The sequence below is a fragment of the Cydia strobilella genome, chromosome 2, assembly GCF_947568885.1.
Source record: "Cydia strobilella chromosome 2, ilCydStro3.1, whole genome shotgun sequence".
Lineage (NCBI taxonomy): Eukaryota > Metazoa > Arthropoda > Insecta > Lepidoptera > Tortricidae > Cydia > Cydia strobilella.
In genome coordinates this window covers 9,324,665-9,342,243 of record NC_086042.1, presented here as the reverse complement: position 1 = coordinate 9,342,243, position 17,579 = coordinate 9,324,665, and the positions used below count along the sequence as shown (strand labels likewise).

Genomic DNA, 17,579 nt, shown 5'->3' with positions numbered 1-17,579 from the left:
GGCAACCAAATCAACCAGGTCAGATGGGCGGGAGAGTTTTCAGACGTGTACAGGTTGACGTGTGGTGTGAGACAAGGTGGTCTCAGCTCACCCAGATTGTTTAACTTGTACATGGATGATCTGACCGCTAGGCTCAGCAGCACGGGTATTGGATGCTGAATTGGCGGTACCATTGTCAACAATATCATCTATGCAGTTGATATGGTGCTGCTGTGCCCCGCGATCAGCGCTCTTGTCAAACTGTTAAAGATCTGTGAGGAGTATGCGGTGACTCATGGCCTGATGTACATCACCAAGAAGAGCGAACTACTCGTTTTCAAGGCAGGCAAAAGGGAGTATACGTCAGTTACTGCCGTATATTTATGTGGTGTTCCTCTAAATAGAGTGTCACGGTTCAAGTACCTTGGGCACTGGGTCACCGAGGACCTCCAAGATGATGCTGACATGGAAAGGGAGCGCAGGGCATTGTCCGTAAGGTGTAACATGCTGTCACGTAGGTTCGCACGGTGTGACAGGGATGTTAAAAATACCCTTTTTAAGGCTTTTTGTCAATCCTTTTATGCGTGCAGCCTGTGGACAAATTACACGAAAAAGACCCTCAATGCCCTGCGCGTCCAATATAATAATGGTTTCCGCATGCTGATGGGACTGCCACGTTACTGTAGCGCTTCGGGTATGTTTGCGGAGGCTAGAGTGGACGCGTTCAGTGCTATCCGCAAACGTACTGCCTCCCTCATGCGCCGAGTACGTGACAGTTCCAACAGTCTGCTTCAGGTCATCCATGGAAATCCAGCTGGTACACTTTGGGGGCACTCGAATGACCTACATATGGGTTCTAGAGGCACAGTGTATAATTTAATGTGAATAGTTAATTGTAATCGAATTTAAACTGTTGTGAGACATACTAACATTAAATCATTTTACGGTTTAGACTCACTTGTTTTAGTCACTCGCGCGACATGTTACAACAACACACAACAACAACAAGGTTGTGTGTGTGAACAAGTGAGTCTAAACCGTAAAATGATTTAATGATACTTAATTGTAATTTTAATTTTAATTGTAATTTTAATTTTAACTTTAATTGTCATTGTAATTTTAATTTTAATTGTAATTTAAATTTAAATTTGATTTTCTACGTAATGTAATTTCAATTTATGTTATGAATTTTTAAGTCTAATTTGTTATTTTTATCTATGGGTTTTTGCCTGAAATAAACATATTGATTGATTGATTAAGTAACGCGGGACGTCGCGCATCGCAGCTCCGGACGGAGATGCGGAGAAAACTCGGACGTTGGTGCGTTGTCTCCGCATGCGAGTCCGTTGCTCCGCGTCTCGCAACGAGACGCGGCGGCAGTGTGACAGCCGCCTAACCCCGCACTAGTGCTGGAAAGTAGCACCATATCGTGACTACTTTGAAACAAAAAACTCGTATCTTATTCTGTCAATCAAAAGAAAAATGTGGTATACATAGGTATGGGATGCATACAGTTAGTAGCAGTGCGAGATACGAGATTTTTTCAAAGTAGTGACGACATTGTACTGTAAACGTATTAAATTTGTTAATACACGTTTGCACTAATGCACGTACATAATTTCACAAACCCCACGTGTAAAAATGCCACATACTTAATAGTTGACTGCAGTTTGATCCTGTATTGCAGGAGTTTCCAATCTTTTTAGCATCAAATCTTACTTAAAGAAAAGAAAATTACCGTAAACCGGGGTAAAAACACACGATTTTCAACTTTAATGACGATTTTCACCAATAATCCAAACGATAAAAGTAAAAATGTTGACATCGTTTTTTGAGTCTTGGTTAGTACTTCTATTTTGCATTTTTGAAATCAATTTTTACCCGCCTAATTCAGAGAAAATCAAAGAAAACTACTTGTTTTCTCCATATCCTTACAACGGGGTCGATAGACACGAGAAAGGGGTGAATAGAAATATTCAGTTTAAGTTGTCATAGACATCGAATTTTGTTATTATTATGTTGATACTCTATTGATAAATAGTATATAGGTACATCTGTTAAACAGTTCAAAACAAAATTATTTTTTCGTGTCTACAACTCAACTACATAATCTAATTTTCTACAACTCTACTGGCTGACATCAGAAATCAAGTCAAAATTTGCATCAAATTACTTTGCCACTCTTGCGGATAAATTGTACCTCTCTCTTCAGTTTTTTTAAAGATAAAGAGGGTATTTACAAGCTTATGTGGTGAAAATAAAATCCCATCAAAAACATTACATGTAAAAAGCTGCAAGTCTCGCAACGCAGTTCTTCTACTACAATAAAGTTTTGAGATGTAATGTGAAACCAAGTATATTTAGTCAGTGCCAGGGAGTGTTAAAACCGTAACAATATTAGATACCTTTATTTGTTTAATACTTATAACGACTTTTTTTATTACTTATAAGATTGTATCATAGTGTGTTTAAAATTCACAGAGGTCGTTATTCATTATAGCACAATCGGATTAGCACTAACCTCGAAATCTCTTCCATTAGGCCTAATATGATGTTTTCCCAGACTAACCTATCTGTACTCTTACTCTAATCATTCCCGTACCAAAAACCCCGATGTATGCTTAAAATACGTGAGGATAACTGATAATGATAAATAAGACTTACCGACAAAATGTTACTACTTTAAAAAAAAAAAAGAATGCACTTAAACGTCAATATAAAATATGCCTATAAACGTTAAATAAGTCATTGGCACTTTTTTATTCAAGTAGCAGGGTAATGATAACTAATTAAGCTATTATGACTTCGTTCTTAAATTGACTCGCTACCATATACAGGCAAATTCCCACGACTACCTCATTTTTAGGGTTCCGTAACCAAAATGGCTAAATCGAAACCCTTATAGTTTCATCATTTCCGTCTGGTCGTCTGTCCATCTGTATGCCCGTATGTTACAGCCATTTTACAATTTTACAACAACAATTAGCTATATTTTAATGAAATTTGCAACGTAAGTGTTTTTGTAAGCCACTATTACTTACTTTAGAAGTTAAAAATGAAACAAAGTAATTTTAGGTTTTACTCCATAAAAATAGTTAGTGTAGTAGATATTGATAAAGTGAATATTTTTTTTAAACCCTTTCCTTTTTGTTCAAGGGGCGTAAGTGCCGTGAAGGTACACCCTCTTGCTTGTATGGCTTTTTCATATCGTAGAAAGATACGGGACCCCCCATTATGCGTGGCCCGGCACGCATTTGGCCGGTTTTCCAGTTAAATTTAAATATACAGTCAGGAGATAACACGCAAATTCACATCGTTTGCGGGTTAATGACGAACGTCATAACATACCGAAGTGTGTAATTTTTAATAATTACAGAAAATTAATTTAGTCACACTGAGCGACTGCGTTTTAGCTGTAAGGGCCATTGGGCAATTACCCATCCGTCCGTGAAGATGAGTGATACGTAATTGAGGGCATCCGTTTGCGTGTTTGCATAGTATATTAAAGTTATATACTGTTTGGATTGATGGTGGATAATATTTTATCATGCATGCAATTGCAGCGAATCTTCGTTTACTTGAGAGAAAATGCGGCTGCAATTATTTACACCATGAACACAACTGTTCAAATGACCATGTTCGTGTTTCCTAAAAGTAAATTAATTGTAATCGTTTAAATCTTGATGTTCCTACTTTGTTCCCTACAGGGTAATTGCGCTCTAACAGTTTATATATGAAAACTATATCACAACCTCATTTAAGTGTTACAACATGATCGTTGTGATGATCTACTTTAAATCAGCATATATTATATCAACATTAAATTTCGGAATTCGGAGCAAAGTAGGTACATTTTACGGTATTTTTTATTGCATTTGTAAAGTGTAAGTTGTGTCAGCATCCAAATTTCATAAGAATTGCATTATTACTACATACCTAATGTAAATACTAGAGCAAATTAATTTCTCTAGATAGAGTGATATTACGACCCTGGACAATCGTAGTATGTAAGTGTTAAGGTGCAGCCTCTATGGTGCTAACGTCAAAACAGACCTAGCCATATTATATTTGAATAAAGAAGCAATATAGAGCTGAAAGGAAAAGCGTCAAGATTGGTTGTCCAAACAAAGATATTATTTTAGAAGAATTTACGTGTATTAAATTATATAATTTAATAATATATCGATATAAAGTTGTATTGTTTTATTGTGTTATCCATCCACTGTGTACGATCCACGAGTTATACCTTTAAAAGTAAGTACATAACATAAGATAATCAACATTTGATTGATAACCGTAAGCTAAAAGATCGCATTTCTTCATAAACTAACTGTACGGCTACCACCAGTTTGAAACTGATATATTCGCTAGCTTGTGCGTAACTTACTTTCTATGCATCTCGCTCGTACTCGCATATTAGTGCACGCGAGATGTATAGAAAGTAAGTTACGCAGACGTTAGCGAATATGTCAGTTTGATACTACAAATGCACAGGCAGTCGTGGTAAGGTTACTGTATCTCCATGTGTCTCCTTTATTACAAGAAGATACATTACAAACATACTTAATGTTTACTTTTTTTGTAGTTTTACATGTATGTAAAATGTATAACTATTGGTGCAATAAAGAATATTTACTTACTTACTTACCTACTTAATGTTTTTTTTTTGTTGAAGTTTTGTCATTTTGTAAAAGGTATTTAAATACTTTAGGCGCATTAAAAACTTTAAAATTGGTGGGTACATTTAATGCACTTTTGCCTGAATACCGAACAGAAACTCTATAAACTTAACAGAATATACAACTCAAAAAAAAATTAAGTTAAGTCATAAAATTCCAGCAAAGATAACAAGACACCACGACTCAGCCAGCAATGTGCAATTTCTCTTCATGTGCAATCACTCTTTTGTTACTACAAGTCAGAATAAAGATCCATGAGCGAGCAAATAGGCAGTTGCATAAGGACAACCAGCTGTTATATCATTAAATGCGAATCAGTTAACAGATCGTAAATCACTTTGCATACAAAATTGAAGAAGCGCGGTCGAAGGAAGCTGGTCCAGCGCTCACGGAGCGAACAATGATCGATTTCGGTTCATTATAAACTCCCTACCTACGACAATTGTACGGCGCCGGTGAGAACATTCGTGGCGCAATTTGTGTACTTATTTGCATCTCGACGGGCTGTGAGTTCGCGATCACGCAGATGCTATCCCGATGCGAAAATAAACAGAGAAACTAAAAACAATGATAGTGATTAAAACTAGATACGACGATTATTGTATTGAAATCTGTAGTGAGTCCTAAAGATTATGAGAATATAGAAATGTGACAGAAATGTCCAGTACTCGTAGTTAAAATATTTATTGATGGTCCTTTTTGTACTCAATGTCAGGCAAGAGTTTATGTATAGATAGATAGATAGAATACTTACTCTTTATTGGCACACCTCAGTAAAAAGATACAAAAGAAAAGAAAAGAAACAATTGATTAAGTGTAGAGTGAGTGAGTGTTAATGTGTGTGTATGTTTTATAAATAGTGTAATTTATTGTTCGTTTCTCTAGTAGGGAATATTTTTTTATTTGTATTAATTTATTGGATCCTAATTGGATTGTAAAAAGCTGATGAGCTGATGACGATGGGCCAAGTGCATCTTGTGCGGATTATCTTAAGTAATCTCGTTAGTTTTTATATTAATAGACTGTATAATATTGAAATAGTCATCCAGGCAATATCCAGTGTCATGCAATCTCATAAAAACTATCTACGAATATCAGAAGAATGTTCATAAATCATTGCATTACTTGAAGCATATCTTACATGATAGATTGACACGAAGGCATGAAGTCGATAAGCATCGTTTGACAGGCGTATAATTTAAATAGTAGTGACAAACAAAACAAAATCAGCATATTCTTCGCCCACTCCGCCGCTTCCAGTGTTTTTTACGCCGATCGGTCGACGAATGGGCGGAGGGACCCTCCAATTTGTTGATGTTCAGGTCCTGAGTATGATTGCACAAGGATTCGTGATGATTCGCATTCAGAACCACTCAGGTGGGCGGCACGTGAACGACATTTGTGATGGTTATTGAACCCCGTATTATCATTACAATGTACATAATAATTTACCTCTGACTGACAGTCTGATGTATTTATGAGATAAGAGATTGGAATAATGGTATGTTTTGAGTACTCACAAATATTAAGATAAGACATAACTTGTTTCATACCACTAAAAGAATAGCATTGTTTCATTTGCGATTATTTATTGATGGCTTACGTCATTGTGCCCACTCTATATATTCTACAAAAACCTGACTTTTTTGAGGATGGGAATATGGGCATATTGTTTATTCGCAGTTTTTTTTAAATGTATTTATAGATGTACATATAATTTTGGTCGGAATCAAATAGGAGATCAGTAGGTAGAAAAGTAGTTCCTTAAAAACTATTTTCCCCCCTAAATGGCAACAACACAAGCCTTACTAACCTTACTGTGGTGGGACTGGGCATTGTATTTATAAGATTTTGTAAGATTAAACGGCTGTATAAGTATCAAAATGTATTTATTATAATTGTTAAGTAAGTAAACTCGATGAGGGATGACTTAGGTCGTCGGAAGTGATCAGACGAGATCACGACGAGCCGACGCGCTAACAATCCGTTAATAGAGGATCGTGTTCGTGACCCCGCCTCCTAACACTATCATTGTCTGATATTACCATGCTTGTTAGGGTTCTTTGGTTTACAGTGATAAAACTAAACGTTTAGATTCATCACAGATGAGTCTCGCTAAAATCCGGAGAAAAGGTATGGTATATTTGGCAAAGAAAATCCTATACTTAATTTCCAAAATAGACCAGTGACGACACGGAATTACTCCATGTCATGCGACACTAAATATTAAAGATAAATTTCAAAACCGAAAGAGAAAAAACCCGGCCAAGTGCGAGTCGGACTCGCGCACAAAGGATCCCGTACCATTACGCAAAAAACAGGAAAAAAATCACGTTTGTTGTATGGAAGCCCCACTTAAATATTTATTTTATTCTGTTTTTAGTGTGTTGTATCTAAGATCTCTCTCTTGAAATGAGACAGTCCTTTGACATCATCCAGTCTCATTTAACACAGACAGAGAGGATCATACTATCTTTGTCTTACACAGTACTAGCAGTGTGTGTGTGTGTGTGTGTGTGTGTGTGTGTGTGTGCGTGCGTGCGTGCGTGCGTGCGTGCGTGCGTGCGTGCGTGCGTGCGTGCGTGCGTGCGTGCGTGCGTGTGTGTGTGTGTGTGTGTGTGTGTGTGTGTGTGTGTGTGTGTGTGTACATGGGTGTGTGTGTGTGAAAAGAAAATTATTTAATTGTCAACTTTTACAAGTTCTTCTATGTCCTCGTAGGAAAGAGAGCTGAGCCAAGAGGATATTTTTTTCTGAACTTCTCTAACGGTCAACTTTTTGATAGGGACTTTAGTATTGACTTTGTTATAGACAAAAGGATGGGTGAAGTTAGGCAGACGTTGAGCCAAGGCTGATACAGTCGGGGGAACTGGGACTTTGAACGTGCGTTTTTGTAGCATGCAGTCGTAGTTAGGGGACTTCAAGACTGCTCCGTGAATCCTTGACACCACACGCAGGACAAAGATACCACGAACGCTGAGGACATTTAGATCGCTGTACACTAGTTTGGTAGGATATCTAATTGGTTTTCGAAGGGAGACCTTGATAACGGCTCGTTGCGCCCTTTCAAGTGTAAGCATGTGGGTTTTGCAAGCTCCACCCCAAGCAGTTATGCAGTATGCTAGTACGGATTGGCAGATGCTAATGTAGACTGTTCTAAGCAATGATTTGTTTGCAGTTTCTTAAAATTTTAAAAATGTAAATAAGTTTGCGTACGCGATTTGCTGTGGTTGTTACGTGGTTCTTGAAATCCAGCTTTTCGTTAATTACCACCCCGAGATATTTTATGGAAGTAGCCCTGTCGATCGGCTGGCAAGGACAGGAAGATGTTGATGAATGCGTTCGGTTGCAAGTGTGAATTTTGATACTGGGTGAAAAAGTAGGAGCTGAGGCTTTTGTTTTATGAAAACAGATGAGTTTGGTTTTTGTGGTGTTAAGTGTGAGCAAGTTGCGATTTAGCCAGTCAGCTACAACCCCCAGACCTCTCTCTGCGGCTTCAGCAACATTTGCCCAGCTGCAATCGTGGAAGATAATTGCCGTATCATCGGCATAGCAAATTATATCAGCGTTTGGTAAATTGCTTGACGCTATGTCATTAATGTAAACATTAAATAGTATAGGAGCCAGAACACTACCCTGCGGGACCCCGAAACCGATTTCCATAGGATTACTTATGTCTTGGTCTATCTTCATTCGTTGTGTTCGGCCTGACAGATAGCTGCTAAACTATTTCAAGGCGATCCCTCTCACTCCTACGAGTTCTAGTTTTTTTTAGTAGGATTGGGATTGAGACAGTGTCGAACGCCTTGGTTATATATTTATTTATTTTTTAATACTTTTATTAATGTTGGCTAAATGACTGGGATGCCATTGACTATAGGAAGTTTTAGAACGAAAAAGTAAAAAAAAAACCGGCCAAGTGCGAGTCGGACTCGCCCACCGAGGGTTCCGTACTTTTTAGTATTTGTTGTTATAGCGGCAACAGAAATACATCATCTTTGAAAATTTCAACTGTTTAGCTACCACGGTTCATGAGATACAGCCTGGTGACAGACGGACAGCGGAGTCTTATTAATAGGGTCCCTTTTTTACCCTTTTGGTACGGAACCCTAAAATAGAAAAAGTAAGAGGCAATCCCACTGATTTTGATACTATAATGAGCAAATCATTTTAAAATTACTGCAGGTGATTTATCGTCACACATGAAAAGTCTCCGATTGCAAGTAAGTCCTCAGGAAAAAAGTCATGGCCGTAGGTCTATTAGGTACTTTAATTACTGATTTAACAAAATTGCCTTGTCTTGTTTGGTTTCCTCGCATTCGATATGAAAAGTAGAGTGTTTAACTCGGGTGAAAGGCACCATTTCCGTCTCGGACTATTGGCGCTCTTACTGCGTTCGAGCGCCAAACTACCTCGACAGAAATGGGTGCCATTTAACCCTTGGTTTACAATCTACTATATCGAAATGTATGAAGTTCTATTTTTAACCGACGTCAATTTAATAGAAGGAGGAGGTTCTGTAATCGGTTGTGGCTATTTCTTATATGTATGTTCACCGATTACTCCACCCGTGGTCCGATTAGAGTAATTCTTTTTTTGTTTGAAAGGAGTTAACGTCAAGGTGGTCCCACATTAATCTGGTGCTGTTCTGATGATGGAATCCATGAGGAATTGAGGGAACTTCTCAATTTTTAAAAGCACATGTACGGTGATTTGGGCGCTTAAGCAACTCGAGCATTTTCTCTCGAAAACTACCAATTTGATGTAGTGGAGCTGATGATGATGATTGTTTTCATGATTACAGCGATTATTTAATGTAGGATGTTCAGCGATTACTCCAAGACCCGTGGCACGACTTGAACAATTATTTTTCTGTTTTAAAGAAACTACCTCCAAGGTGGGAACATTAATCTGGTGCTGTTCTGATGATGGAATCCAGGAGGAATTGAGGGAACTCTTAAATTTTTAAAGGTACTTACATGTATGGTGATTTGGGTGTTTTCATAAGCAACTCGAGCATTTTCTCCCGAAAAAATTTGATGAAGTGCACCTGATGGTGATGATTATTTTGATGATAGTGATGATGATTATTTAAATGTAGATTGTTCAGCGATTACTCGGGCACCCGTGATCCGATTTGAGTAATTCTTTTTTTGTTTGAAAGAAGTTATTTCCTTTTGAGTACGGAAACCTAAACAACGATATTAAGTCGCGTCCCGTCGCGTCAAGACGATTATAAATGCCGCAAAATTGATTGTTTCAAGTTACTTCTATTTTAACTCACCTCGGTCTCCCCTACTTCATTCATGCCTCGCGCATCATGCTCTAACTATGCATCAACATTAAAACTAAAAATGGAAAAAAAAACTTTTAAAGAAAAAAGATAAACCGACTTCAAAAAGGATGAAATAAAATATTATCCTTTTTAGGGTTCCGTATTTAAGTATATGCGTTACCAACTGATATGTTTGAAGTCGGTGCCAAGCCAAGTAGTAACAATGCAAGTCAAAAATAATCAGCTTTATGTCTATAAATCCCATTCCAACTGGTCTAATATTATAAACGTGAAAGTAATTTTGTCGGCCTGTTTGTTACCTTTTCATGGCTAAACAACTGTATCGCTTTAGCTGAAATTTGGCATGAAGGTTCCTTGAATTGTTTTATATTTTGAAATGTAGTCCTATGGATAAGGGACAGGAAATAACTCAGTCCCAATCCCTTCACTTGCATGCTATGGACTGTTCAAAAATTAGTAAAAAATACTCTACAAACATACAACGGCAAATAAACGCATTGGATTTACACTAATGTGCCGACAAACATAATATGGACTGTACCAAGAACGTTTCACCGTTTGTTCTGAGGTGTGTTCTTAGGTACCTACAGAAAGTTCGTTCATTGTCGTCGTGTAAGGCAATACAACGTACATACTTATATAGCCGGCATAGCCGCAACCTTATCAAGTCGCACCAAAATCACTGAATCTAAAGTCGTCGTCAATAGAACATGCCAATAATGTAAACAAATATGACATATTTTTATTGCGTTTAACACATAACTTAACATTTTTACGGAGGTAATTTCCCAGAAATATTAATAATTAACAATTAAATAAACTAAAAAATTATATAAGTAAAATATTTAAGTATATAGACTGTTGATAAGGTCATGGCTGTCCTTTTAAAGAGCGAGATTACGAAGTAATGACGGTAAAATGGTTTGTTTACTCGTACTGTTAACTCGTGTTAACAGCGCCATCTATGGGACACCCTCTATTCTGTAACGAACTCTCGATGACTTATCTACTTTACGCACCCACTAGGGTACGTAGTTCAAGAGGAGGCCCATAGGTGGCGCTTTAATCAATAAATAGGTTTAAGATAAAGTAATAAGAAAGATGTACCTACTCGTCCACTACCAATAGACGCCATAAGAGACACATGCTGGTTTTTCTCTCCGACTCCTCATTCTTTCGATCTCCGCCCACGTGTCAACACGTACATTATTTGCAAGTTGTATATTGACGACGACTTTATGGTAAAAATTAGGCTTGGCACCGATTTTTAGGGTTCCGTACCTCAAAAGGAAAAAAACGGAACCCTTATAGGATCACTCGTGCGTCTGTCTGTCCGTCTGTCACAGCCTATTTTGTCCAAAACTACTGGACTAATGAAGTTGAAATTTGGTACACTTATGTAAGTTTGTGACCCAAAGATGGACATGTAACGCAAACAAATTAATTTTAAAGACGGGGGCCACTTTTGGGGGGTAAATGAGAAAATTAAAAAATAAAGTTTGTCAAACTATATCGTGTTACATATCAAATGAAAGAGCTCATTGTGAGAATCTCAAATATATTATTTATATAATTTTAGAAAAAACAGTTAAGAAGTTATTCAAGAAAATAGGCAAAAAATTATTATTCCCCCACCCTTTATTCCTGAAACTACTGGGCCAAAAATTTTGAAAAAAATACACAAAATAGATCTTTACCTATAGATCACCGGCAAACCTATTAGAAATGTGCAGTCAAGCGTGAGTCGGACTTAATTACTTAGTTTTTGATCCGACCCCTACGGGTTTTTTAAAGCGGGTTTTTGAACCCTTGGAACGCGAGTCCGACTCGCACTTGGCCGGTTTTCTACTATAAAACCCACGATATATAGAAAGTATTCAAGGGTTGTGAAGCTCAATCCAGTGGTTTGGCCCTGACCTGACGATTCTTGACAGCTGCGATATGCTCCTTAACTCGCTCCGCAATGGTACGTTTCGAAGAATACTTTCTACAGATCGTGGGTTTTATAGTAGAAAAATCCGTGAAGCCATTGAAATCAAAAAACAGAAATTTCAATCGAGTCGAAGGTTTTAAGTCTCATCCACATGGAACCCAGTCATTAGTAAGTGTAAGCGAAAACAAATATCGAATGTTGAAAAATCGAATATTCTGAGTGTTGTGTGTTGTGTGTCGACCCGGTGACATCCCTAGTGCGCCAAACGTTCAAGTTAATAAACAAGACCAAGTGCGGGTAGTTCGAAAAACTCGCGCGCCTAGAAGATGTTGATGTCACCTTTAGCCAGTCTTCTCCGAGACCACGGGGACAACGCCGTCCTCGAAACGTCGGAGGTAAATTTAAAACTTATTTTACGCGATTAAGTCCCTTCGTTGTGAATAAGAATGAAAGGTATGTACCTATAGTTGAACAGAACAAAGAATGAATGAAAAAGTTTAAAAGTAAGATAAAAAGATATTTTGTATTATGTCGATGATTGAGAACAGAAGAGTATTTCCGATTCTTTCATGTTGGTGTCTTTAATTACATGCTCCTCTACGTCTATCCAATTCTTTATTTGATCCATGAAATTTTTCTTAGGTAAGTATTCCCCTTCCGCGATGGTTTTCCACACTATAATTTTTTGCATGAGATCATCTTGTGGTGTTTTGTTCCCTATATTTGGACTAATATACTTATTTGTAAATTAAAAAAAAAGTGCAATTTTTTTATATTATCATCTGGGTTCGGAAATTCGGATGCTTTTATACCTAAACTTCGGCCTCACGCGGACTCACTTTAATTTTGCTAATAAATTTCCCGAGATTTCCCAGAATATCGGAAATTAGGATAGGATATACACATACGTATTAAAATAACATATTTTAGTTGTGTCGGAGCACACTGATAGTCGCATGACTATCTCGCAGTCCAGATGTAATGTATACCACTCGACTTCTTTTTGTGGGCCGAAAGTAAAACGGTACCTAATTCAAACGGTTTTTGCACGTGAATTCAGACTGTCGTCATCATTGTCAAAGATAACTGGGGCTTTTAATTCTTTGAATAGGGGATAGTAGGAATTATGTAACAGCAAAACGGTGATAATTTTATAACACATAATTTTGTGTAAGTCCCTCTTTTGCACTAGTACATTTTTCAATTAGAGATCCTAGCTCTAATTGAAAAATGTACTAGTGCAAAAAGAGCCTTGTACGAGTGTTTCTTGTATCGATATGAGTAAAGGTAACATTCGTATGGCAACTGTAGCAGCGTCCTTATTGCCATCCAAATGTTACTTTAAATATAAAGTCAGATTAATATCATCGAGTGATATCTTTCGAACTTTTTTTTTGAGAAATTTAACGATGGTTAAGTAAGGCTAATTTTATCAAGTGATTTAATGTAATAGGTACAATATTAGTCACTAGCTGAGCCAGAATCAAGTATTTTGTATTACCATTTTGGAGTCATCGTGTATTTATGCGCATTTACTGTAAACTGTGCACAGGCATGGGCGAGAAGGCTCGACTTACTTTCCTAAGGTCTGTCATTTTCAGTGACGTGAATCGAAGAAACCAGAATCTACACTACCCTTGCTAATAATATTAAAAGACTCAATTACGTTAAAATATACAGTGACATCTGTCATTGTTTGACGCGACTGGCTGTTAATGGCCAAATAATAATCAGCGTATAATTTGGCAAACTAATTTAAACAGTAAAAAGAATAGAAGAAACAATGTTAATCGCCGATGCTTCCTCAGCCACTGCTTCGGGCCCAGGCTCTGATTTCCAACGTCATCTCCTCCACATCGCACGGCTTTATTAACGTTTTATGAGAGTGAATCAACTTTTTCTTGTCACTCGTTGTCATGGTTACGGTCTCCTGGGCCACCTTTTGGTATTTAAATTAACAACATGCATTTTTATGGTAGGTTTATAACTAACATACTTACTTATGGCCTTTCCGCAATGGGCCATCTACTAAGCACGCTAATAGATGGTTGTACAACATTATTTGTAACACATTATCCTTACCTACTATTGTCCCCTAGCTGACGAGACAGAATTAACAAGAAATAGTTGGTCCACCCTTGAAAGACCAGGTGTAGATAAAACTTATACTGATTCTCCATTATAAAAGAAAGTGCAGTTATATACATATTGATGACTCACCCTTAGCCTTTGGTCGGCGACGGTCCACACGCGGCTCGCGAAGTCGTTGGAAGCGCCCACGAGGTACGCCCCGGTGGAGTCGAAGTCGACGGACATGACGCCGGCGTTGGAGCCGACTAGTGTGCCTTTGTTCTCCACCGTGCCCACTGCCGATGCAATAACACTATTTTAATTTAATGACAAAACTAAATACACGCGGTTGGCAAAGTTATTAGAGCAGAGGACCGGTAAATCCTGGCGGAGTTGGAACTGATACATGGTACATTTCTAAAGTAACTATGAATTTTGCGTAATTAATATTATCATTGATGAGCCCAACAACCAAGCAACGAATCAAGCTTGCATTCGCGGATTGCAACAAGGCGTTTGACAGTGTCAAGTTGTATTCTCCGCGATACGTCAATAACTAATTGGTGTTTTTTAGTATATAGGGGGTAAACGAGCAGACGAATCGCCTGATGGTAAGCGATTACCGCCGCCCATGGACACATTGGACACCTGCAACACCAGAAGAGCAAACTTGTCTAAATAGAGGTAGCACATTTTATTGCAAGTTGTCAAAGTGTGTCATCCTGTAGGGGCCTTGAGATGTCATTTATGAGCCGTAGGCGACCAAAATTTAGCGTAATATTGTGTTTTATGATAATTTATGCACATAATAGCATATAAACAAAAAAAAAAAAAAAAAACATTTTTAATACAGTTGCTCAAAAAGTGCTACTTTTCGTGGCTGTTTAGCGTGCGGAAAGTTGGTTTTTGCGAACTAGTGCTTTTTACTTTTCCAATTTTTTTAAATTTTTACTTGTTCCAATTCATGACTACTTATTGATGAGTGTCAATATTAGTTTCTTTTAAACGTCGTAATTAACATAAAAACCTACTGTTAATGTAAGAATACAAAAAAAAATATGCATATTTCATTACTTACCTCTTCATCATTATAAGTATTATAACACGTTTATTTTTTAATGTTGAAAAGCCGTTCTTAATAAGTTGTCTGAATGGAACGGAACGCCTGTCAAAGAAGAGGCGTATTTTCTTACTGCAAGAATGTTTTAAGGTTCCAAAGGCAACATTCGATATTGTTTTTATAAATATACGATACACAAATAATCGTAAATAACGATATTTAGGTAATAATAGTACAATGTTTTAATTATTACAATTGTTTCTGTCTTATAGAACATGCATTTGAAAAAAAAAACTTTCATTGAAGTGGGTTCAATAATAATAACAAAATCTATTCTAGTCGAATAAAAGCTAGAAAAACACCTCTTCATAATGTCAATGATGTCACAGAATGAATTATATAAAAGTTTCGAATTCCATTTCTTGCTTGCTTTTGTTGCTTTTCTTATTTTTTCGCAACTGTATTAAAAAACGTCGTTCGATACACGTGCGGAAATGTCATTCTTTACTCGTCCCTAGTCTTGCCACGAGCCGTAGGTATCTCGGTACTCGTGAAGTAATGACATACTTTCCGTACTAGCATCGAAATGTACTATTACATAGTTAATAACGTGTAATTTTTATGTTTTTTTGTACGTAATAAATGTCTAATGGCATGGCTTCGTAACAGTAAATTAACTAATTCGCGTAAACGAACTTTGCGAACGCTAAACAGGCACATAAATAAGGACTATGACTGCCTGACTTGCCTTACGGTGCCATAACTTGGTTATTAACGGAAGCTCAAAAGTCCCGACTCAAGATTTGCCAGCGAGCAATTGAGCGCAGCCTTGGAGCCACAGAACCAATCGGGTCAGGAACTCCGAAATGCTCCAAAACACGCTAATGTGGGTGTTAAGACCGTTAAGCTCAACTAGGATTGGGCCGGACACGTATGTCTGCTGAATGCAACAGGAACGAAGAACCAAATTAGCTACCGAATGAACCCCACGGAACGGCCTGGGATGATGCACACCAAAAAGAGTTGGCTTGACGAACTGGACGCATTTTGTAGCGACAGGTTAGAACATCACATAAGAAATTTTATATTAAAGGAAAATTGAAACATATACGCATCCGGCAGGACTTGAACCCGCGACCTTTGCAATCCGTGCATCGCTCTCAACCAACTGAGCTACGGACGCCTACCAGAAACAAGCAAGTTTTCCATTTCTTCCCTTATGTATACACGCCTTAGGGTGGCGTAAAGCGACATCTACCAAAAGACTGTTCCATCTTAACGGCACCGGAGACTCAAATTGTATTGAGAATTCACCAGTAACAATGAGCTAACCCATACTAAACCAATTTTCATCCAGCAAATACGTCTGCGAGCGATACCATGCAATAGTACTTTTTTTTAATTTTTCATTTAATATTAAATTTGTAGTATCGCTCGCAGACGTATCTCCTGGATAAAAATTGGTTTAACATTACATAAGGCCGTGACGAAAGGCCAAAATCCGACTTAACAGTTATACTCACTTTTAGACAAGTCCCATAATTTGACTTTTCTATCCGCTCCTCCTGTTGCTAACGTCCGTTCCGTCGGGCTCCACTTTACCGCATTCACGTCTCCTTCATGCGCGTCCTGCAAATGACGATTACGTTGTATAATAAGGCGCGTTAAGAAACAGTACATCAATAATACATCTGCAATAATGTACTGTTTCATGCCGGGGGAAAGGGTAATTAGGATTGTCCATTTTTTTTTATGTTGGTTGCATTTTTCTTAGAGGATACATGTTTTTAAAAAGTAAAAAACAATACAGTAATAAACACTTCCCGTCCGCTAAAACGGGACGATAATGGTTTGTTTTTCTTTTTTTTTGTAACGGAGAACTTCTCGTACTATTTTTGATACAATAAGGTGAACATTTCCGAGCATAATAATAATAATTTCAGCCTATATTATACGTCCCACTGCTGGGCACAGGCCTCCTCTCATGCGCGAGAGGGCTTGGGCTAATATAGTCCCTAGTAGTCCCCACGTAAGCCCAAAGCGGATTGGGTACTTCACATACACCTTAGAATTTCTTCGCAGATGTATGCAGGTTTCCTCACGATGTTTTCCTTCGCCGAAAAGCTAGTAGTAAATATCGTCCGACTTTCAATCCGGAGGTCGCGGGTTCAAATCCTGGCTCGTTCCAATGAGTTTTTCGGAACTTATGTACGAAATATCATTTGATTTCAGAGCATATTGGAGAAAAAGAATTAACTTTATAGAAATTTATTTTTTATAAAAAATACATTTGTACATACATATTCTTGGGAATAAATTATTCTATTCTATTCTATAACGCGGATAAATTATGGTTTTGTGACAAATGATACTCGGTATTGATTAGTGTTGTAAGTTCCAAGGTTCCAACTTGGAGTCTTAAAGGCTTAAAGCGTAAACACTCACGAGTCTTCAAGATTATTTAACATACAAGCTTGTTTTATGTTGCAAGAATTCATTTTGACCGTCTTTATGCTTTGAAGCACTTAGACACGAAAATTAGCTCTCAATCATAACTCACAAGTG

At 37.6% G+C, this 17,579-nt stretch overlaps 1 protein-coding gene and 1 long non-coding RNA gene across 4 annotated transcripts in view; one reads left to right on the top strand and one right to left on the bottom strand.

The window, feature by feature from the left end:
• LOC134751423 (uncharacterized) overlaps nt 1-17,579 on the top strand; it is a 292,528-nt gene that overhangs the window by 146,624 nt on the left and 128,325 nt on the right. The gene's annotated exons all lie outside the window — the stretch shown is intronic.
• LOC134750903 (autophagy-related protein 16-1) overlaps nt 1-17,579 on the bottom strand; it is a 348,791-nt gene that overhangs the window by 318,983 nt on the left and 12,229 nt on the right. For all 3 annotated transcript variants that reach the window (XM_063686145.1, XM_063686162.1, XM_063686153.1), the window contains 2 exons: nt 16,538-16,643; nt 14,105-14,250 (listed from right to left, as the gene is read on the bottom strand). In XM_063686145.1, coding sequence (XP_063542215.1) covers nt 14,105-14,250; nt 16,538-16,643 — 252 coding nt within the window. The remainder of the gene's footprint in view (nt 1-14,104; nt 14,251-16,537; nt 16,644-17,579) is intronic.